The 24,051-nt window shown below is 42.4% G+C and overlaps 3 protein-coding genes across 3 annotated transcripts in view; 1 reads left to right on the top strand and 2 right to left on the bottom strand.

The window, feature by feature from the left end:
- The window catches only part of LOC111862837 (proline dehydrogenase 1, mitochondrial), a 54,884-nt gene extending 42,495 nt beyond the window's left edge, over positions 1-12,389 (bottom strand). The window contains exon 1 of the mRNA XM_023848565.2: positions 11,673-12,389. Coding sequence (XP_023704333.1) covers positions 11,673-12,017 — 345 coding nt within the window. The 5' untranslated portion in view covers positions 12,018-12,389. The remainder of the gene's footprint in view (positions 1-11,672) is intronic.
- A 127-nt stretch (positions 12,390-12,516) lies between these two features.
- Positions 12,517-17,293, top strand: LOC111862844. Its single transcript, XM_023848572.2, has 3 exons — positions 12,517-13,312; positions 15,163-15,277; positions 16,554-17,293. Exons 1-3 carry the CDS (start codon positions 12,798-12,800, stop codon positions 16,827-16,829), a joined length of 906 nt encoding a protein of 301 aa, XP_023704340.1. The 5' UTR covers positions 12,517-12,797; the 3' UTR covers positions 16,830-17,293.
- Positions 17,294-19,978: 2,685 nt separating this feature from the next.
- The window catches only part of LOC111862828 (bleomycin hydrolase), a 14,523-nt gene continuing 10,450 nt past the window's right edge, over positions 19,979-24,051 (bottom strand). The window contains exons 7-9 of the mRNA XM_023848554.2: positions 23,428-23,654; positions 21,866-21,986; positions 19,979-21,496 (exon numbers count right to left, since the gene is read on the bottom strand). Coding sequence (XP_023704322.1) covers positions 21,281-21,496; positions 21,866-21,986; positions 23,428-23,654 — 564 coding nt within the window. The 3' untranslated portion in view covers positions 19,979-21,280. The remainder of the gene's footprint in view (positions 21,497-21,865; positions 21,987-23,427; positions 23,655-24,051) is intronic.

Here is a 24,051-nt window from a genome sequence, read left to right as displayed (position 1 = left end):
TGTTGCCTGCATAATTTTGTTATATAATCATATAACCTATGTACGGAAGTCTGAAAGGCATGTGCAAATCGCGAACCGGTGTGCTTATGTATACTATTTATTTATAGCACCAGTTTTAGACTTCGAAGCCTGAGTGAACGAGACGGATAATCGGAGAGACATACCAGACGTCGGTCTGGCGCGACAGTTTAGCTTGGGTATTTGGGGGGGGGGAATCTGTCAACTGACGTTTGAAGCCTGTAAAAGCGAGAAATGTGCGATGGGGTAGCGAGAGAGACTACATTTTGGAGGGGTAGTACACAAAGTTTCCGTTTTTGAAAAGTTCCCTGACAATGACCATTCGTCCTTCTGCTAGAGGTACGTTTGGAGGGTGAAACTTTAGGAAGTGCAAAGGGTAAACGGCTGGAATGAGGACATTGTTAAGGGGACAGCAGATGAGCAGGGGCATTCACCTATATAATATATAAAGAATCAGTCCGTACCTCAAAGGAAACTCATTACGTCTCCGATACAAAGACCAACCGATTTAGCAATAACAGTCGTTTACTGCCAGAACCACATGAAAAGCATTAATACCCCGTCTTTGTAATAGTAAAGCAGGAGGTACATGCAGTTACTATGAGAATACGGTTCCTCCTCAAACCTGCACAGTACAGATGCCAACTTTAAGTTGTGTTTGGCGGAGTGTGCAGCCCGGCCCGGTATCGATCGCGTTCCACAGACACGCGCACCCCGTCATGTCGCCTGTTCACTCTTACTGGAAACAGCCCACGAAACTGGGGCAAATTTCATCGTCTGCCACCGGCGCAGAGAATCGATGCAACGGCTTGCCGTGACCAATTTCAAAGTCAGCACAATTTTGCTCTTTCCCACTGCATAGCAGTCCAGACCTGTTCTAACTTCCCAACTTCCCTGCATGGGAGCGGGAAAGGGAAATCCAACATTCCAAGGCTCCCGCCTGTCGGTGCGCTAACCAGATCGGGCCCAGTACAAGAAGCGGCTGCAAAGGTGGGCTCTCGGCTCGACTGGACACCACTTCGGCACTGTGACAGCCTAAAACAGTGGTCTCCAGATTGGGAGGCACCCGACATGGGACGGGGGGGGGGGATTCTGTGCAAAATTCTATCTATCTATGGATCTACAGCCCTTTGTTGAGCCTTGGCCGCTTTTCAGTCGGTAGGACTCCTTGGACGGGGGATCAGCCCGTCACAAGGCCTCTACTTGTACACAAAACATAAACATAGAATAAACGCACACAGGCATCCATGTCTCAAGTGGGATTCGAACCCAAGATCCCAGCATTTGAAGACAGTTCATGCCACAGACCGCGCAGCCACTGTGATCGGCCTGTGTCGGTCAGTTGAAATAATTATTTTCTGCTGCATGAAGCAAGAACTGTTAATGCTGATATTTAAAAAAAAAAATCAGAGCGAACAGATTTCAACATCTCTCGCCTTTATTCAAAGACACATCAAGAGCACCACGCAGCATTTTCGTGTGAAACTTCGAATTTGCCGGTCTTGGTACGGTACTACTACGACGGCCGATCACAGTGGCCGCGCGGTCGAAGGCAGTGTTTCCCAACCTTTTTGATGCCGCGGACCCCTGGAGCGAATGTTAATTGACCACGGACCCCATAAAACCCCAAATGGAATTTTTTATATATTTAACATATCATGAAAGTGAAGCAGTAACTTACAATTTTAGAACACTAAATGTGTCATTTATGACAATAAAATACTGTTATAAATGGATCTTATTCGGAAGATCACGAACATATCAATTAGGCCTAATATTATGAATTTAACACTCACCTAATAAACGATCCACACTTTAACCACCGATCCATATCTAAATAAGATCGTGAACAAACTGAAAATCAGAAGTTTCGTTGTGAACTCAATTATTTGAACAAGAGCAGAAAAACTGAATATTAAACCGAGAAAAACACACTCGTATAATATTATAAAAATCCACTGCACAAAAACTAAAGACACAGGTTGTTCACTCTGCCACTGAAATGAATAAGAAACGTGGTCAATGGTCCCAGCTTCATTCCCAACCAAAGGGCGATGGATTTTGTGGGGAGGAGGGGGAGACTGGTCAGACAGCAGGTAAGAAGGACAACAGTCCACCCTGAAACACGGGTCTGAGATGCAATGGGCCGGCCAAAAGAAAATGTCCTTGGAAAAAGCTACACAGATCGTTGGTTATTCATCTCTGCTTTACAAAGGGAAGGTACCGTTACGGTACCAACAGTCCCGTTAAATTTTACTTCAACCATGGGCCTCAAGAGCCAGACATATACACTGCAAATATCCCATGTGGGAGGAACATGATAAGATAAAGTTTAATGAAAATAAGCTATCCCGCGGACCACTTTTGAATTACTCGCGGACCCCCGGGGGTCAGCGGACCACAGGTTGGGAACCACTGGTCTAAGGCATGAACTGTCTTCGCCCCCTCGAACACTTAGATCGTGGGTTGGAGTCCCACTAGAGGCATGGATGTCTGTGTGAGTGTATTCTGTCTTTGTACTGTCCTGTGTGTAGATAGCGGCCTTGCGATGGGCTGATCCCCCGCCCAAGGAGTCCTACCGAATGTGTAAAAAGTTCAAGAAACTGAAAAAGAGGCCAAGGATCGACAAAGGGGTGTACAGCTATTGACTGATTGACTGACTGATAGCAGTAGCAAGAAGAACTGAATTTCCGGCGGAGATGGGACAGACTGCTGGTACGAGCGACAAGAAGCTGTTCGTTGGAAGGGGTCCAGTAACCTTTAATACACGGAGAGAAACGAACGCATCGGCACGCGCCAGTCACAGCTTTCCTAAACGATGAATCGGAAAGGAAAGAGGTTGCAGTCCACGAAACTCTTTCGGACCCCACTCATCAGAGCAAAGACAAGTCGGCTTGCGTACGTAATAAACACCGCACCGATCATCTTGAGGAGGAGTGCGGGGTGACCTCGGCACTAGACGGAGGTGGTCAGCTTCAAGAGCCGACAGTTTTACCCCCAGGAAAAGAAACTCCGGCGCCCACTGGAGGGACGTCAGAGCTGGTCTTGCTGCGGATCGAACCCAGATTCTTTAGCCGTCCAACATGTAACTCCAACGACTGAGCTATCCTCGCTCCTTCCCAAAGCAAAGGATTTTCTGATAAACAGAGGAATTCTTAATTTTCCTTTTCCTATTTCTATTCTTCTTCTTCTCGCTCATCTTTCCTTTTTCTTTATCTTCTATATACACATCTATATACCATCCCTCCTCTTCTTGATTACTTTTAATATTCCCCTTCCTTACATCATCCTGCTGCTGCTCCTTGTTATGATCTTTTCTTCAGCATTTTCACTAAAAATGAATGGTATCTGTAGTGACCTGACCGAAGTGCTACAAATCCAGGAGGGCATAGACTGGTATGCCGGCCGATATGCAAGCCCAACACCTCTCGAATACGGGTCTTGAGCGTTGCCAACAAAGCAGTCTGCGTGGTATCCTGAGCGTTGCTCCTCTACATATGTGTCCGCCATGTTGAGTAGGGAAGCACCGACATTTCGTAAGAAGAGCTGGTATATCTGCCACTGTAAGACAACAATTCAACCCTACTCAGCCCGAAAAGACAGCGCCTCCTTCTGGAAACTGATTCACAGCTTGGATCGGGGCTCGATTTCCTTCGTCTATTTAGCCAATATAAGCTTTACCTCCACGCCACCTGCTTCCATCCGCCGCATCGCAGATGATTACTGTCACGTGTATGCGTGACTTTCGACTGCATACTGGATTTACTGACCACTTATAAACACAATTGGTAACTGCAAGTAATTACAGCGGCATCGTTAATCTCAGCCTTCTCCAGCCTGCCGTGCCTTCACCAGCCGCTCCCTGGTAAAGGCTTCTAACAGTTGAGATTCTTCAGCTTCCGCACTCAAGTTTTCTCTGAATGGTGGCTCCCTTCCAAATGCCTCTTTTCTCCACAGACTCCCGTACAGAACTGACTTGGTTGCCCCAGCTGTCTTCATTAGTTGCAGACAACACCATTCATTCTCGCATTCGTTGCCGTGGGAACGTGTTTACCTAGCCGTTCCCTAGCAGCGGCCGTCTAGTCTTGCTTATTAAGAATCTGCTGTCTAGCAACGGAAGTCGTTCCGTCGTCTGTTTCGCGGTCGTTGTCTAGAAATGAATGTTGTTTCAGAGCCGATCGCTACCAACGCCGTTTCTCTGGCTCCACAGTTCTTCCTTTGAGCAATAATGCCACAATACTCTGAGGTTCTTCTGCAGCAGCTGCCCTTCTGACCACGGCTGTGCGCTGAAAAGTGTTGTGGGACCTGCAGTGAAGCTCACGCTGTCTTCACCTTGGCGGATAGCTTCACTTGTTTACCTTTCCGTGGGCTCATGTCATGAACAGCAAAGGAATCGAGGAAGGGGGTTGTGGGCTTCTATGACATACCGCCATGGCTGTGCTCGCTACCCGCTTTGCTTACTCTTCGACGGTGAAGATAGAAGCGAAGTTTCTGTGAGCAACGGACTACATGGCGTTATGCCCTAGGTGACTACTGAGCACAAGCACCGCTGCGAGATCATCAACAGCCTCCCTGTTCCCACTGAATGGGGGGCTTGGGTGGGCCCCAGAGCCGCTATAGACGCAGTGGAGTAGAGAAAAATCTCTTGCCCCTACGGGGAATTGAACCCCGGCCGTCCAGCCCGTAGCCCGTCGCTCTGCCAGGGTGTGGCACACACGTACTTATCATTTCGTATACTAGAATACATATGTTTCTTTTTCTGAACATGACCGCCTTCCTCGCCACTGGGCAAAATGACCAAAATATTGGTATACTCCTGTCTCCATGCTAACAAACCGTGTTTTCAGTTCAGTGGTTGCTCAGGGCAAACTGTCTTCTGCTCACATTGCATACTGTGGCACTTCGATCTTAAAGACGCCTCCATCTATGCTTCAAGACGTTGCATTTCGCTTACTCCACTGATTCACTGCGTCGCACAATATGAGGTGACACCGCAAAGATATCGCACGGCCAGTCTCAACTACAGACTTGCTGTAGTGGTGACTAACAAGCCTACACTGGAGTATTCACCATTTCAAGCTAGAAGTCAGTAAAATTAATTTACTTGAATGCCGTCACCTATCTATCAAACTATGGTTAATTTAGTTGTGCGTCTTTCCATCAGGAGACGTCCAAATAAATTTACGAATTTCTTTACCATGCATATTTAATATTATTCTCATATTTACGCCTGTATCTTCCAAGTGGTTCTTTCCTTTGGTTTCCCTATCTGCCTTACGTATTTCTCTCCATTCCCAAGCGTGCAACTCGTCCTGTTCACCTCATCCTCTTTGATCTGATCATTCTGATAACATGTGGCGACGAGTACAAATTATGAAATTGAATTATACAATTTTCTGCACGCTCCTGTTACTTTTCCCCCTCGGTACCCTGTTCTCAAGCATTCCCACTATCTGGTAACTTGTATCTTCTAGGGTATAATGCTCTACAGGCCTGTGAAAGTCTTCACACTCACCGCTGTCACAACCTCAGATCACCCTCAATCTGTGTGCGAGAGACCCAATTCTACATTCATATATAATGGACAAAACTACAGTTTTAGAAATCGTCTACATAATACTTAAAAATTCAGTTCCTGCAGCAGAGGAAACACTAGACAAGGTGATCTGGTTAAGGTAATTTGGTGAAATTATCGCTGATTATTGTGAAAAACACCGGCTTTAAACGATTAGCAGCAGGTGAATGTACCTGATCGAAAGTCGTGTTGTCCTTCAGGAAACACATGCTACTTAATACAGGTCACTCTGACGTTGCAACATGCACAGTGAATACAAAGGCACAATCTAATAAACCAGTTCTGTAATTAATAAACGATCATACATTTAATGAAATGGTTTCATTAAATGGTGCTTTTGAATTCAAAAAACAAACATGCTACTGCTTTGTGTGTTTCCGTGTAGAAACAAAGCCTTCTCTTATGACAAAGTCCAACACGTATCCCCGCAAGCTACAAGCGATCCACTGAAGCTGGTTCGTGGGAATGCACTGATGTCGCATGGTGAACCATGACAGGGCTGGCCAGCAGTTGCGCGACGGCACCAAAGTCACCAGACGTTGTTTGCTACCTGGTTCGCACTGCTATCTTGTTTGACTCACTCTTCTACCCTGATGAGGGAGGGCGCATGTTTATCCGAAACATCTGTTGACTTTCACCGGACTACACGGCGTTATATCCCAGAAGACGTAGCTTTCCTTGATTCCCACCCACCTACCTACTTACAGCCCTTGGGACCTTGTCCCCTTTTTCAGTTTCTTAATCTATACACAGGCGGTAGGACTGCCTGGGCGGGGTATCAGCCCGTTGCAACGCCGCAAAATAAAAAGAAGAAAACTCCGTGGCTTTAGTTCGCAAGCGAACTATACCTACCGAGCTGCCGCCGCTTGTCGGCGAAGTTAGTGCCAACTTTCGCGGATACGGGGTGTCACGTGGTCAGCGCAATGAATACCCACGGCCGTTAATCTCGGTTTCGGCATTTCCTTGAAATAGCTACTCAATTATCATCACGAGGTTGAGTGGACCCCGTACCAGACCCACTACTTCTCAGAAAATCTGGTGTTGCCGGGAATCGAACCCGGGACCTCTGGATCTGTAGCCAAGAACTCTGACCACTAGACCACAGAAGCGGTCTAAAAATATTTCTAATTAAAAAAATGTTTAAGATTCCCTCGTCGTCGTGATGTAAAATTCTGTTGTTTTGCCGGATACTGTATTATTAAATTAAAATGTTTATTCAACTTCGCAATAGTTACAAGCGTTATATGATTGCAATGAGTAACACTAAAACGGATCCATATTTGGATATCTCAATAACATGAGATGTACATTTAATGAAACTGCCTGAAGATGATCCCAAATGTGGACCGAAACATGTAAAGTAAGTACAGGCACCCCTGTAACAGGCCGTGGAGACCTATAGGATTGTGAGATGTTGAGGTTCCCACATTTTCTAGACAATCGGCTCACAGATGGCGGTAAGGCTGTCAGCCTTACGCGCCGGCCGTCCTTTACCCCGAAGAATCTTCCTGGTACTCATTTCTGCTAGAGGCTCAGTAGACCCCAGGGCCATAGTGCGGCTGGAAGGATTAGGTCAATTGAAAAACTCCACCTCATCGAGATTCGATCCCGCGACCTTCGGGCGTATGTAGCAGTTATTAAATAAAACCAACGTAAATAATTCCATCGGTGTTGTGTTGACGGCCTGAATACCACAAAACAAAATACAGTGAAGTACATTTTCTTGTAGAAAGCTGAAGAAGCCGATGGAATCAAGTCTGACAGGCGTGCGCTCTTGTACGTCTTTCTCACTGACGCGTGACTGGCTGTTCCATGCGGCATGACTTAAGAATGTAGGTGATAGTGAGGCCCCGACTGGCGCCACTCTATCCGCCATGGGTGACATGAGTAGGAATATTAGTGGAATGCTAATTGGCAGGAGAAACCCGAAGCCCGTCCGTGCTACAAGAGAAGGAAAGGGGACACCACATATGCGTACAATGTTACTGCTTAGGGTGACGTTCTAAGCCCTATCTTCACAATGGCAATTGTACCATGTTGGGGTTCAGTTCTGAAACACAAAAACTTTAACTGACGCTAGTAAGGAGGTTGGTCTAGACGTAAACACAGAGAAAATTATGTAAATGTTGCTGTCTCGTCACCAAAATGCAGGTCAAAATCATGACATGAAGATAGGAAATAGATGCTTTGAAAATGTGGCACAGTTCAGATATTTTGGTACGACGATAACAGATCAAAACCTGATTCAGGAGGAAATTAAGAGACTGAACTCGGGCAATGCTTGCTACCATTCAGTCAAGAACCTTTCGTCTTCTCGTCTGCTGTCCAGAAACATAAAAAAAATTATAATATACAAAACTACAATTTTGCCCGTGGTTCTGTATGGGTGTTAAACTTGGTCTCTGACATTAAGGGAGGAACTTAGACTGAGTGTGTTTGAGAACAGGGTGTTGGGGAGAATATTTGGACCGAAAAGAGATGAAGTGACAGGTGGTAGTGTGTACAGGCTGTAATCGTATTTCAATCGGGCGGCTATAGTTTTTAAATTTAAAATTTAAAATTTACGTGTCTCGTGACTTGTCATATCTTCCACATTACTCGCGAGCATAGAGAGTCGCACGAGCACAAGTAATGTGGACGCGCCTTATGGCAGGAGGCTATATTTTTCTCCGAAATGTCTAATTTTCATCGGATTACAAGGCAACACATCTCAGAAGACAGAACTCCTGCTGTTATCATACTCAGATGCATATTTATATGCAACCATTAACTCTTTAACATGCTGTGGAGGCCCTAAGGGTTGTGAGACGTCGAGGCTCCCACATTTTCTAGACAATTGGCTGACAGATGGCGGTGAGGTTGTCAGCCTTCGCGCCGGACGTCCTTTACCCTCAGAAAATTTCTGTTAGATGTTGAGTCGATCCGAGGACCATAGTACGGCTGGAAGGATTAGGTCAATTGAAAAATTCAGTGAACTCTTCGGGAATCGAAACCGTGACCGTCTTGTAGCACAGTGCCTCAACCAACTACGCTACCGCATGCCCCTCCATGGATTTGAAAGGTCTTAGTATCTCCTGTCCTTTTACGGGCAAATTAAAAAAAAAATGACATTTTTTCCTGAGAGAACACCGCTTAGAAAAAGATGCTTATATGGAACTCACTGCAAAGGAAAAAGCTGACAGGTGCAGAGGCTTCTCAACTACGTGTTCCACGTTTCACAGAATTTGCGGTTGCTCAGAAAAATGCATCTAAATTTAACAGACGTGACGTTAGGAAGACAGGGCTTTAACAATAATTCGCCAAACGTTAAGGCCAACCCAGCGACACGATGGAACGTAACCCCGTGAACCCAGCAACTGCCACAAATTCTCCTCCGAATGTAACGGACAACCCTGGGAGCCACTACCTTGAAAGTTGAATTTCTCAGCAGCATGAACTCGCTCGTCACGCCTTACTCCTCTGCATTATGCAATGCATCTGGATCGGTCTGGATTGCTCGGGTCTTCCGATCAACGCGCCTCACAATATACGGCTGTACTCAAGTCCCAACACTTTATTGACCCTCCATTATTAAGTGGGAAAAGGGGGCCCTCTACCGCAAGGGTTCATTTTTCAAAAGGTTGGTAGCAGATTTGAATGGAGGAAATGCAGGTAATTTGTTTACAAATTTGCGTTTCTGCAGTTTAACAGCGTTCTTACTGTCACAGAGTAAAAGTAAAGCTATATCCCTGTAACAGGCCGCGGAGGCCCATGGGGTTGTGAGACGTCGAGGTTCCCACATTTTCTAGACAATCAGCTCACAGATGGCGCCTGCCGCCCTTTACCCCCAAGAACATTCCAAGAATATTCCTCGTACTCATTTCTCTTAGAGGCTGAGTCGATCCCAGGGCCATAGTGCGGCTGAAAGGATTACGTAAATTGAAAAAAAAAATCCACCTTATGGGGATTCGATCCCGCGACCTTCCAGCTTGTAGCACTGTGCCTCAACCAACTACGTTATCGCGTGCCCCACTGTCAGAGAGTAATCAGGTAAAATTAAAGAAGATTTATTTTTGTTACTGTTATTTCGCATGTGTCCTTTTTAAAACACTGGGGTTTTAAAAAATCCAAATGCTGGAGGACGGGCATGCGTGGCTTACCCCTCCCCTTGCCAGGGCCCATGCAGTGGACCTCAAGCACAGATGGAAAACACATCGACAACTTCCAACTCCATGGAACGCAGTCACTTAATGTTTCTTTTTTGTGGATTACTTAACGACTCTCTACGAATGGTAGGATGAATGAACTGGAAAGGATTTACAACGAAGCGGTCGTGGCCAACTTAGGCACTACGCCGGCAACGGCCTGGAGAAAGATCGGAAAACAACGAGAAGCATTCGAACCTTACATCTCCTGAACATGAACTAGTCGTTTTAACTGTCAACAGCCTCCTTCACTTTCTCCACACGCCTTCTAATTCATTATTCACTAATAATTCTGACTCCATAACGAGACACTGGCAGCGTCATTATATAAACTATAAAAAAAATAAAGCTATCCCTGTAATAGACCGTGAAGGCCCACAGGGTTGTCGGACGTTGAGGGTCCCACATTATATAAACAATCGGCTCAAAGATGGCGGTAACGTTGTCAGCCTCATGCGTCTGCCGCGCTTTACTCCCCAGGAAAATTATTTCATTCCTGGTCCTAATTTCCGTTAGAGGCTGAGTCGACCCCAGGGCCATAGTGCGGCTGGAAGGATTAGGTCAACTGAAAAAAATCCAAATCCATCGGGACCTGAACCGGCGACCTTCCGGCTTGTAGCATAATGCCTCGACCAACTACGCCACCGCGTGCCCCTTATATAAACCATAATTTATAAAGTAAATAATATTTCTATGTGGTTAGCAGGGAACTGATCTACTACACACTCCAGCCCCTCACAGAAGTTATCCTTAGCATCAGTTGGGGCGCGCACACACCGAGAACATCACATTTTATCCCCGTAACCGTTGTATTTATTCTTTCATGTATGGAAACGCCCAGTCCCTAATTGACAGTTATCATTTCCACTGCGAAAAGTATATTTATCTTCTGGTTCAGTGACACCCTTGTCCCACATGACCTCTTGCACTAGTTAAAGCTACTGTTCTCAGAGACTACTAACTCCAAATCTAAATGTCCATCTATTGCCGCACTGCCCGTTCCAAAGAATATGTTCTATTCCGAGCTTCTTTCTTGCATGCTATTTTTTTATGTAGTTATTAACCCCATGTCAAACCTGCAATCTGGAGGGCCACCCCTAGTTTGCTGTCCGGGACTGCTTGTTTAATACGCTCGCAGCTATCCTCCGTGTCTGAAGGCCTCTAAACTGCGCTATGCCCGAAGTCAGGGGCAAAGAACTTCATTGAAGAACACAGAAACAATTTCATTTTCTCAGAAGCGGTGTATACATTAGTGGCAATTTCAAGTGCTGTATACACAAAAGGATACATAAATACAGGACGTAAACAAACATCGGAAGCGACGTTGTAACTTGACACTCCAGGCCTTCTGCTGACTGGAATTCGCTGCTGTGTTGGGGTGAGGGTGACTTGGGGAAAAATTGTGAAGAAAATTCTGCGTTCCAATCCTGTCTGCTCCTACACACAAACCTGTTTTGTGTTACTCAGGGCTATTGGGATGAGGAAATATGTCATATCAGGAGCGTCCACTCCGATAACACAGACAGGATGTAACGGTATTGATAAAACAGTGGCGGTATTTTCAGAATTCGTAACATCTACACTCTAATAGTACGAATTATATAAAGATGTCCCCGCTCCCCACTTATACAATACCGCTTGCCATAAATCAAAATTTTACACATTAAACTAAACTTTTTTAACTAAACCGCTGGCCGGTTTCTACAGAACCATGCCCATTCATCGTGCCTATATAATACATGTGTTAAGGGAAAGCTTTCATATTCTTACAATATGTCGAACCTACATACTACACAAAAACGCAATATATGGTAGCACATTTCTAGCTGTATCAATTCCGAACAGGTTATGAGAAATTATAACTAAACTACGATAAAATATTAAAATTCTCTCACCGTCATGTTACGTTCAACCAAATATTCGAACGAACACATCGTATAGACGACGTATGCACGCAGGATCTCCCACGTAGTCTTGCTCTTAAATGCTGCGACATGATCTTCAAAGGTAAGATCCAAAGGATCACGAGGATGCTGTTGGGATGATTTACCTTCGACTGCTGTGTCATAACCGATAGCACTCGCGGCATGTGTTGATTTCAATATATTACAACCAACGAAGGCAGGGGGTCTTGAAAATTTTACACGAACTGAATTTATTCCTTGCTCACTGAGATGAAGACCGCTAATGCCGAACTTACGATACACATTGGACCTGATTACAGCCCTCAAAAACGCCATTCCTTTCTCGCCAGAAATTTGATTTCAACTGCCCTTTCGTAAGTAACAACGATGCACAGTATGTTTATCAGCAGTGTCAATAACGTGCCGTTAAATTTGACCTTTGCTTCTTCCTCACCACACTACCCTTCGTACGGAACTGCCACTAGTGAGAAAGGCTGCTCCGGATCACAATGGGAAACCGCGACTGAATATCTTTTTTTTCTTCCCGTCCGAACGACAAACTTTTGCTTACAGATATCCTCCGCCACGTAATAAGTGGAATATTTCGCTTTGTAAGCGTCTATGCCCACATAATTAATGCATGTTATAAAGGTCTAATAGATATTTCACAATATTACTGAGTTTGCTATATAAACTATACTTTTAGTCCATTCGATATAAACACACATCCAGATTTTGGCACTGCAAATTTTCATCAATGCTACTGACGTCACAGAACATGATTCACTCAGCATTGGAGGTGTGTCTAGGGGACTAGTTCTCATTGGCTGCTTGAGTCACGAGTTGAAATTCAGTGTCATGGCTCCTGTGTGGTGTTATGAAAGATGTTTGGTGTGTTGAAGCGAAACAGAAATTATAATCCCCTGATTATGAATGTACACAGTATTCTTAGGTTCCGTGTATGTAATTCCAGACTACTTTATTATATCTAATTTCGTATATTATGAAAGACGTAAGTTTATGAAGAATAATTATGCCTTCTTCAAGCACACTGACTTAAAATTATTAGTCTCAATTTTTTAAATTTTCTGCAGAGTTTGACTTAAAAACTCCAGTATGATGAAATTAATTCATGTAACTGTGATGGTCCAGGGCCAAATTTGGGACGAAATCCTGATTTCTCAAGATCATGTATTATTTATAACATTTAGAAGCAGCGATTTTGCACACCTGGAATTATGGGAAAGTATTAAAGCTAAAGAATTAATCATGTTAGAGCATAAATGTGCTACACCACTCAAATTTAATAATAGTATACTGAACATCAATGGACAAGATATTATGGAAAAGGTAAACAAATTAGATATTTCATCCCATGAGGAAGGTGATACTGATATGTTATCGGAGCAGAAATTCAAGATATCAAGGTGTGTACAAAAACTGTACATAAATGGGTATCTTCTGTCTTTATTTGTCAAAACGTTACAACGATCTGAAGTGTACAGGAGAAGTGTTGTTAAACATTTCAAGGAGTGCATCGGAAAGACAGGAAGAATATCCCATCCAAGTGGCATAATTAAAGTCAATATGAAGTTGGTGTGTCCCCATAAGCACATAATTGACTTTTCATGGTATGTTTAGACAAGTTATATGCTTTATGTCTTGTATCTCGAAAATTCTGATTCATATGAAAACAAAAACTGTGCAAAGTGAGAAATCATGTCTGTGTTTAGTTAAACTGCTCCTCTCTCGAAGAGTATAGTCTACCAGGCTGTAATGCCATATCATGTAGGAAAGCCTGACAGCTTCTCTCCTCCATTCCATTCTTTAAACCTAACCTGTTACAACATTTGGCTTTGCCCTTGCTGAAAGCCTCGACACAATTGCTCCTTGTGCTTGGGGTTGCTAAACCTGCTCCAAAACCTGGCTCAAGAACAGATTCACAATGTACTTAAGCCTACTGCCAAATAATCTGGTGGAACATGCTGCTCCCATCTTCAGGGTAGAAATGAGAGGGGAGCAGAAGAGTTTACATTAAGATGCATGCTGTAGAGAAGTCCATCATCCCAACTGGTGGGACCCGACAGTTGAGTGAGTGGCAAGCAAGGTCCTGAAAATAATTCAGTCGTACCTGCATTTTAAGTACAGGCTTCTCCAAAACTGCACTATAATCATATTTCTGCCAACAGAACTCTGTTGTTTTTATGTAATTGTAGTATTACTAACAATGCCAATACACAAATGCTTGTGCCTGTGTGCACCAGCCAGTAGCTGTAGCATTCACAAGATGGACATCTCTCACCTTCTACATATAATATCTTTATATGAGACATCTTCAACCATTATACCTCTTATGCACAAATAAGTAATAAGGGCTATCAACTGTAACTAGTTTAATACGAATAAAAGTTTATCTTTACATGTTCTACCCACAACTCCCCATCATCAGAAGGCATGGCCAACACTGTAAGGGAACTGTTTTACATGTTGATAAAACATATGTTGTCACTATAAAGGTACTTATTTTAGAAATCAAGACTAAATTGTTAATACAGTTGAATTAGATAAATTAGTGAAAATAAATTAAAAAAACGCCTTGCTGAGTAGACTAATTCTGTACACCCACGTTCTCAAGCGGTACCTCCATTGGGGTTCATGTGAACTCCCTGCAACTGACGTGGAGTAGACATTACATTTGTAGTTTTCAAAGTGTGGGATGTTCTCCCCATGGGTGGGGGGGGAGCATATTCTGGGCATTACATGGTAAACTTGACTTGATTATAATTGTAAAAATGTCAGAGACTGACTCATTTCATGCATTTGTAAAATAATATATGTTAATTTAAAAAAACTGCTCTCTACATACATACAGGAAGTTAAGAAAGGGGGGAATGATGAAATCTTTGCCAAGCTGAGGGGGCACCATTACATAAGTTTGGAAGCCACCTTCCATGAATGATAACTATATTATTAAAATGTATATAATCATACAAATTCACTTCTTGGTAAAAGAGAAGCTTCTTTCTACTGTGGCAGGAATACATTTTCTTGACAAAATGACTGGTGGCGCACAAGATGCAAAAGCAGACAGAGATACTGGGTTTTCGGACTTTGTCCAGCATCTGGATTCTAAATAACTAAGAAAAAAACACGTTTCGGAAACTGGATCTGTTTCCGTCCTCAGGTGAGGGAAGACACCTATTCTGTTGGGTCCCTTAGAAAAAAGCTAGCCTCAATCACTGGACGTGTTTCCAGTCCCTCACCTGAGGATGGAAACAGATCCAGTTTCTGAAATGTGTTTTTTCTTAGTTATTTAGAATCCGGACGATGGACAAAGTCTGAAAACCCAGTATCTCTGTATGTTATACACCGTCGTCAGAACCCTGTAGTATCTAAGATGCAAAAGGTTGAAAATCTCTGCCATAGAGTGCCCCTTATTGATCCTACTGAACATGTAGTGTACCGAACCTTTGTGTTCCAGGAATGAGCGAATTGAAAAACTGGTACTACAGAGAAGGGAGTTGGATAATGCTATGTCATGGTTGTCAACCCTAGGCGGCGCTTTCTCGGCACTGGGAGAGGAATTCAAACACTGTGTAAGTACATAACACAATCTCAAACAATGAAACCTTCATGTAACACACATCAGGAAAATAAATACACAGTTTGAGAAACTCAACAGAAGAGACCATTTGGGAAACCTAAGTGGTTCATGAATATTTATTAACAGCCAGCCACTAGTCCCTAACCTGAGTGAGATGAGTCCAGTACACACTCTCCCATTCTCTTTAAGATCCATTTTAATATTGTAGCGTGTAGACCCTCTACTGGTTGATGACCTCGAAACAAATGATGAAATAGCATTAGCTGCTGGCAACATATTGCTAAAGAGCAAGTATATGCAGCAGTTAATGGGTAATGCCTTCACAAACATTCCCACAGAAACAATTGGAGTACCACATAAATGGTGTTTTCTATGTGGTCTGTGCCAAGGGGTTATCAATGGGAAAAGTTTAGAAGTTATCAGTTGTAGGGGAGCCTGTGAGGAGGAGACTTAGTGCAGTTGAGAATGGAAGCTGAAGAATCTCCATTGCTAAGATGTTACCAGGCAACCACTAGTGACAGCAGACTGCAAAAATACGTAGCATTTGCTGTAGTGCTTTGTAAAGTGTGAAAATTAGTGATAGTGTTACAGTTATGACACCTGTTAAGAGGTCAATAAATCCAATCCAAAATCCTGTCTATAGTCACTCTTAACAGGTGACAATATTATCCCATCTATGCCTACATATTCCAAATGGTTCTTTATCTTCATGGTTTCCTACAAAAACTGGTCACTAGATAAGCCATAAATAAGTATGATTTGAACTGGTGACGTTGTGATCAAATGGTGAGCTTTTGTGATCCATAACAGGACATTTCTTGAAAAGGGAAGACTCTGAATAGGTACTCAGTTACTAGAATTTACCAAACATGGAAGGTGATTCACCTGTCCCATAATAACCACTAACATACTCCAGTTTCTTATAGCTGAGTAATCATTAGCAGGCAGACAGGGGAAGATATTACCATGGATCTTATGGGAAAAGGGCATGAGGCTGTGAACTAAATTTGACTGGCTCAAGATAGGGTCCAGTGGTAGGTGTCTTGTGAACTTGGTGGTGAACCTTCTGGTTCCATAAAAGTTGACCAGTTGAACAATATTCCTGACATTAGAATGCAGGACACTTTGAAGCAGAAAGTTATCACAACATTACACCCATTAGCACTCATCCATTCTGCACACCTGACACTGAAACTGGTTCTGGTGTGTATCATGACCACACTCAGCTAACTCCTAAAGTCTCACTTTCTGAATCCTGATGATTGCAGGCAGAGATTGCGGGCCGCATTTCAGTTAAACAGTTCAACATTGCACTGAGTCTGGGAGACCCTACGATTGTGGCTCGATGTAAACTTTATCTTGCCCTCAGTTTAGTACAAAGAGGACATCTGGTGCCTGCCCGCCGCATCATAGAACAGCAGTATTATCTAGCATGTTCTGCTCCTGTTTTGGACACACAGCTGATTTCCATATGTCTCGGAATATGGGCTAAACTGAAATATGAGCATCACAGGAGGAGGACAGAGCAAAGAGGAAAGAAGTGACAAGGTTGCTACAAACAAACTTTGTCACTATCATCCAAATTTGTGTCGTGGATGTCATTCAGTTTTACTCCTGACGACACAAGAAAATTGGTATGAAGCTCTCAAGGTTTTGTCTTCACAGAGAATTTTCTGACAGCTGAAAGGTGTTCTGCAACAAAACGAAAGCTTATTATACGCCAGGGTTGGCAAACCGTTTTTCTGCATAGTGCCAACAGTCGTTGTTGCTCCAGTACCACCTCGCGGACTGAACGAGACATCTACTGTTGCACGTGTATTACACAGTTCTTCTGTTCTTGGCATCTGTGTGGTTTTGAATATAACACAAATGATATTTATGGCTTAAGATGGCTTCTTAAATTTGTCTTATGTATTTTGTGGTTAAAAATAATCAACGTGATAATACAGATGTTCCTCGATTTATGTTATATCCATTCCAAAATAAAGTTGCAGAGTGTAAAATTATATATATCAAACTTTGTTTTGCCCTCTTGCCTAGTACTCCTCACTCACAAGCCACAAATCTAGTCGCATTTCTCCTCACCTCTCTTGATTGGTCAGTAAACAGTTCATATTGAAAGGGGCACCATTGAAACTATTCTGAATTGGCTGATAGCAATAAAACGAAATAGCATTTTTTCAAACTCTCATATAATGAGTATTGCCTGTACACTGCATCTGATGTTATCACAGCAATGAGTAAGAAAAGTTCTATCTTCAAGCATGTAATGCTGTATGGTCTAGCATATGTCCAGTGTTTCAGAGGAATGTACTGCCTCCATCATCAGGGCTGAAAAGTAAGTCAAGAAGAGCTCAAGAGTGGGCTGAGAAAGAAACCAGAGCTTTACTTGCTGCCTGCTTCATACTGGTTTCTTGCCTGGCTTATTCTTTGACCCTAAAGATGGAGGTGGTACGTTAAACTTTACTGGACTGCACAACCTTACATCCCAGAAGACAGGACTCTTCAAGACCGTACTTCTTGATATTGAGGGCAGATATTTAAAGTAACAGCAAAAAGTTATGAGAAAAAATTATAAATCAGCTCCAGCAGTTGCTATAGACGAAATCTGTAATCACCAGTGCCAATCAATATTTCATTGGGTGCCAATGGTTCACCATCTGTTACAGGTACCACAAAAGCCCAGTACTATCAGGAAGTACATTAGCAGCGAATCCTAACTCATAGTTTTCTCTAGCATTGGGCTGTAAATTGGCAAAACTCAGTGCAGGACTTTGCACATCATTGTCCACCACTAGAAAACTTTCAAGAATTTCTTCAGGGACAATTTAGACTGTAGCACACTGACAAAGGAAATGCGGCACATTGAATAAAACTGTGTTATGTATTATATTTAGTTATTTCATATAACAGCAATAACAGCTGAGATACATGGAAAAAAGTTCATGTTTTAAAAACTGAAAAGAGGTTTTAACACTGGAAAATCATGGAAATTAATTTTCATTACAAATAAACTTTAAAAATGTTACATTGTACAGGATTGCACAACAGGAAAATCCACTCTGATCTTAAAATACTGCTTAAAATGCTAAAAATATTCACATTTACAGAGTTAGAGAGAGGTCCATTCCTACGTCTGCAACATTATCATCCAATATACATTTGTATATTGTCTACATGACCTTTACACACAACTGTGGTCAATTATTACATTAGTACTTTATTTTAGCAGCACATTTTAAACCATACTGCTCATCTTTGGACTAAATTACATTTTTAGTGAAATCAATGTTGTCAATACCTGCATTACCTTAATTTCTAGATTTCATGTATAACTAACTACATGGCACTGAGCCCTTCTTGATAAGCCGCCAATTGTACAGCTACTCAAGAACTTTCCAGCATTTTATGGAACCCGAAGGTTCATCACCATGCTCACAAGAGCGCTTCACTGGTCCCTATCCAGAGCCAGATGAATCCAGTCCATACCATCCCATCACTCTAAGATCCATCTTAACATTGTCCATCCACCTATGTCTTGGTCTTCCCAGTGGTCTCCTTCCTTCTGGCTTTCCTCTTCTACCCCCATTTGTGCTACATGCCCTGCCCATCTCATCCTCCTTGACTTCATCATTCTAATCATATTTGGCGAAGAGCACAAGTTATGAAGCTCCTCATTATGCAGTTTTCTCCAACCTCCTGTCACTTCATCTCTCTTTGGTCCAAATATTCTCAACACCCTGTTCTCAAACAACCTCAGTCTATGTTCCTCCCTTAACGTCAGAGACCAAGTTTCACACGCATACAGAATCACAGGCAAAATTATAGTTTTCTATATTCTAATCTTTACTTTTTCAGACAGCAGCCAAGAAGACAAAAGGTTCTGGACTGAATGGTAGCAAGCATTACCAGAATTCAGTCTCCTCTTAATTTCCTCCTGAATCAAGTTTTGGTTTGTGACTCATTCCCAAAAATGTGAACTGTGCCACGTTTTCAAGTGGTATGTTAGCTATCTTTATGTCATGATTTTGCCCTGATTCTGGTGATGAGACAGCAACATATACTTAGTTTGTCCTGTTTACTTCTAGACCAGCCTCCTTACTGCTGTCAGTTTCGTTATGTTATCTATGTTACCACCCAGTAGATTCACATCATCAGCATAGACCAGGAGCTGATGTGTCCCGTTTAATTTCAGTCCCACCTGGTTTTCCTGAACCTTCCTGATGACATATTCTAAAGTAAAGTTGGAAAGTAGTGGCAGTAAAGCACCTCTTTGTTTTAGACCATTCTGGATAGAAAAATTACCATACAAATATGTACCTATATGGATTTTATTATAGGCTTCGTTTAAACACATTTTAATCAGCCTAACTAGTTTCATTGGTACCCCAAATTCTATGAGAGTATTTTACAATACTTCCCTCCTAACTGAATCATAGACTTTCTTGAAGTCTACGAATAGCTGCTGTACTGTCTCATTGTACTCCCATTTTTTTTTTCCTCCAGTATCTGAAGAATGCAAAAGATCTGATCAGTTGTTGATCTCTTCCGTCAAAACCCACACTGATGATCCTCAATAATTTCATCTATGTATGGACTTAACCTTGAGAGAAGAATATTGGATAAAACTTTGCATGACATTGATATCCCATGATAATTACTACAGTCAAGACTATATATATATATATGTGTGTCTTGAAATCTGGCTGAAATAAATGTAACATTACCTAAAGATGACTGACATGGTCAAAAGATGTTAACATAAATTTATGTAACTGACCACAATGCACAGTGGTTGTATGGATGCTATGCATAGGCATATTAACTAAAAATACAACATGATGCTCAATTATAGTATTTTGTTTAACCATTCATTTGTTCAGCATGATACCTGCTGGTACTGAGCTTCTCTCTGGTAAGAAAACTGACTCCTACTGCATGATGTAATCAAATATTACATCCATGGTCAAAAAATGCCATCAGTAAAACTGCTTTTCTTACCTCATACTACAACGGCTGTCACATTTACAAAAATTCTGTGACACATACTGAAGTTCACTGTTTGTGATTTCTAGGATAACATCTGGATTTCAATCTGTAAGCCCTCCAATGTGTGTGAGTTACTTCTGTGAACATTCTTTCAGATTTTCCCAAAGGTTAAAATCACACAAGATGGTACACCAGGATTTTTGTGGCTTAAAAAACAGATCCTTAGAGATACTGGTTTCCTGGAACAATTGACAAAACTACTTTTTGGGGGAGCTACATTCGAGTCTTAGTTTTGATTTACAAACATATTTGTCTAAGATTTCTTCTAACATAATTCTCAACAAGAAACAGGAGTTTCAATATTGTAAACATATTTGTCTAAGATTTCTTCTAACATAATTCTCAACAAGAAACAGGAGTTTCAATATTGTATCTCATCTTGGTTCAACACAAAATACCCAAGTGCTCACACCTGGGTGATCACAAGAATGTGCAGTAATTGATGGAAATGAGCTGTATATTTATTACAATGGCAGCTGTGTCGCAGCAGACTCGCCTTATGCCAACATATGAGTCAGTGCACGCAAACTGCCAATCAGCTAAATGATCATTCAAACAAAATGCCATTAGCTGCTGGTTGAACCTCTCTGTAATCCATCATTTGCAAATAATTACCCTAAGCATGTCCTGTGCATATCACATGCACCTGCCGAATGCAGTGTGGCAAACTTCAGCTATTTGCCACAGCCGCTCCATCATTCCATTTTGTACCTAATTGAACTTGGCAAGAAGGTCACCTCTCAACCAACCCAATCTGGCCAGATACTGGACTTGCAATAATTGTCAATTCTGAATAAAAGTAAATCAAAGTAAGTTGGTAAGATGGTTGCAAATGACTGACTGTACAACCATATAGAAGCCATAGTTATGAAACATCAGAAATGCTCTGTGCCGGGATCATTCCTCCAATGCAATGACCGACTCATACAGCCTCCAGATCCACAAATCACTGTGCGAGAGTGCCCATTGGGTCCCATGCTGGGAGGACAATAGGTTTCATTGTAAAAACATCCATTACATCTGGTGATACAAATTTCTTGTCTACCACAACCTCAAACACAAATTCCATGAACCAATCACTGCTCATTACCAGGTAGCCTTTCTCACCACGTTCATCACCCCATGAATTCTCCACACGGAACTTGGTTGGATTTCCCGCTGACTGAAAACCAACAAAACATATTAAAAAAAAAAAAGGATATAACACTTCATCTATCACAGATTTAGTATTTTGCCAGAATGAATGATTTTTAAAGGTTGCAATTATAAGCCTATTAATGTTTTCAAATTTCCAATTTTCAGATCATGGAAATTATGAAATTTCTTCTGAGTTCCTTCAGTTTTCTTCTGCTAATGATCATTCAACCATTACTCCATGCTCATCCGGCAGTGCTCCCTCAAGTGTGTGATAGCCCTGCCCAGGCAGTACACTGTCAATCCCCAATCTTGATGGTGGGGTATTTATGACTGACCTGACATTTGGCTGGTTACAGGAGGAGGAAGATTAAGTTCTTAAATTCAAGTTACTCACATTCAAACTGACAGCAGTGAAAGCCATAGCATGAGACATCATGGATTCACCATACAAAAGCCTCTCTGCCTTGGTGAGGCCCAGGGTCACATCAACGCCAAACACGAGATTGTAGTCATGCCTGAGGACACATTTCTTATGTCAGTCAACAATACATTCTGCCCCTTCTTCCTGCACTGCTGAGTCACTAACTCAACGCTTCTCTAATGCCTTCGTTACCAGACTTCATCATTCCTTAAATAATAAGTACATGCAAATCCTCATGCAATGCGAGGCCCTGAACAAGGAAGAAGGTTAACCCAGATGCAGAATTAGTGACAGAAGTACTGTCAGGAAAGTTCAAAACTACAAAACTTCGTAAAAAGGAGAAATGGTGTTTGAGGACACTTTTGGACTTCATTCATCATCTTAGCTACCAGTATAAAAGCCACTATATTCTAGAAATGAATTCTATTCTGACTTCTTCTGGATAGAACAGAAGAGATTCCCAGTCTTTTGGGGTCCCTTGGCAGAGCCACAACACAGTATGAACCTTTTCATTTCCTCTCCACCTGAAAATGGGAAACCATAACTTCAGGCACTTTAAATGCGAGTTCACCTGAAATTCTGTGTAAATAATTTTAACTCCCATACATTTTGGATTAAAATGTTTTATTTCATTTTCTGGACAGCTACAGAGTGATCTTGCTCTTTATCTGTAATCTTATTCCCCTAACAAATGTTTCTGAACCTTTACCATCTGCACATCATATTATTACAATGGCTCATATGGGGTCCAGCTGGCCAAGCATTGCATAGTGTGTTCAGTTAAGGAGGAGACTTCGCAACACCGCTGACCTGGCCCAACATTCTTCACAGATTGCTACTGTAACTGCTGATAGCAGAATGAGTCATTAGCGCTGATAAATGTGCACTGTTACCATTACAGTTACAGTAGCAATCTGTGAGGAATACTGGGCCCGGTCAATGGTGTTGCAAAGTTTCCTCCTTGATTGAACACCCTGTATTTTTCCCAGTGCTAGCCCCAAATTAATACTTGGCCACCAGCCCTATGGAATCAGAAGATTTACGGTCCCTATCCTTGGACAATAAAGATTAAGGGTAAGATATGACGTACTCATGACTGAGTGTGAATATTACAGTCTTACCTGTTGCAATATCATGCAATTTGGTGGACAAATACAAATGTTTCAGAGAAACCTGGTGCCTCCATCTTCAGGGTACCTCCCCCCACTCTTTTACTCTTCTACCTTGAAGATAGGGGCAACAGGATCCTTTGAAACACTGGTACCTCTCAATCAAACTACAAGGTTTCACATCCAGGAAGCAGTGATCTTGATTAATATTACATTGTGACATTCAAAGGGATAATCCAGATTGGGAGCTGAATGCAAGGTTCACAACCCTGCTCTGTAACAAAATTAATCAAGGAATCCCAAGAAGGGAAAACTGGATGCAATCAGGCAGATTATTCTAACGAAGGCTATGGCTCAAAAAGGGCTGTTCTGCTGACGATGATGATGACACTCAAATTGAAAGAGAAGAAACATGATGGCACTTACACTTTTAGGTCCTCGATGCCCTGCTTGCCTGCAAAGCGCTTGGCCACCTCACATCCAAACCAGACTGGCTCACGAGACTTGATGGACTCAGCAGCAAGCTTCATAAGCAGTTCTACAGGCTGGTTGTTGTAGATTACAGGCCGCCCATCAACCACATTGCCAAGATACTCGACTGTGTAAGCCTTGCCATAAGGGTTTGTAGGGCGAGGATCTGTCACGAGGCAAACCTGACAACCCAAACTAGCCTAATGATATCACGTAGTTAGAAGAACCAAGACAGAGCATTATCAGTGTCAAACCCATGGATCTCATGGCAGTGACCATGAGAGTACTGTCTTCTGGGACATCATGTCATAACATTTTGCCCAGTGTGCAATGCCCTTTCTGTTCAGGATTCTTCTTTTCACGCCCATCTGTATTCTGCCTGCAGCCCCTGTTGCTCTCTGCGCCTACCTAAACCTCCCACTGGTCACTTGCCGCACTATGTCTCCCATCTCTAATGGGACAAAAATGGCCTATTTAACCCGTTGCCGTGGTTCGTCGTGTATGTTTCGTCAGGGATTTAAATCGTCTGGGGGGGTTCGACGTGTATGTTTCGTTCAGCTGCACACCTATGTTATAACG

Source organism: Cryptotermes secundus, unplaced genomic scaffold (assembly GCF_002891405.2).
Source record: "Cryptotermes secundus unplaced genomic scaffold, Csec_1.0 scaffold462, whole genome shotgun sequence".
Classification (NCBI taxonomy): domain Eukaryota; kingdom Metazoa; phylum Arthropoda; class Insecta; order Blattodea; family Kalotermitidae; genus Cryptotermes; species Cryptotermes secundus.
The sequence above is the reverse complement of the archived record's forward strand: the minus strand, read 5'-3'. Positions and strand labels throughout refer to the sequence as shown.

Bases quoted from the DNA above. Each gene is read 5' to 3' on its own strand.
- LOC111862844 (XM_023848572.2), top strand. From the start codon at position 12,798: ATGATGAAATTAATTCATGTAACTGTGATGGTCCAGGGCCAAATTTGG. The intron at 13,313-15,162 runs GTATGTTTAGAC...TTTGTGTTCCAG, and splicing joins CACATAATTGACTTTTCATG to GAATGAGCGAATTGAAAAAC. The intron at 15,278-16,553 runs GTAAGTACATAA...TGATGATTGCAG, and splicing joins GAGAGGAATTCAAACACTGT to GCAGAGATTGCGGGCCGCAT.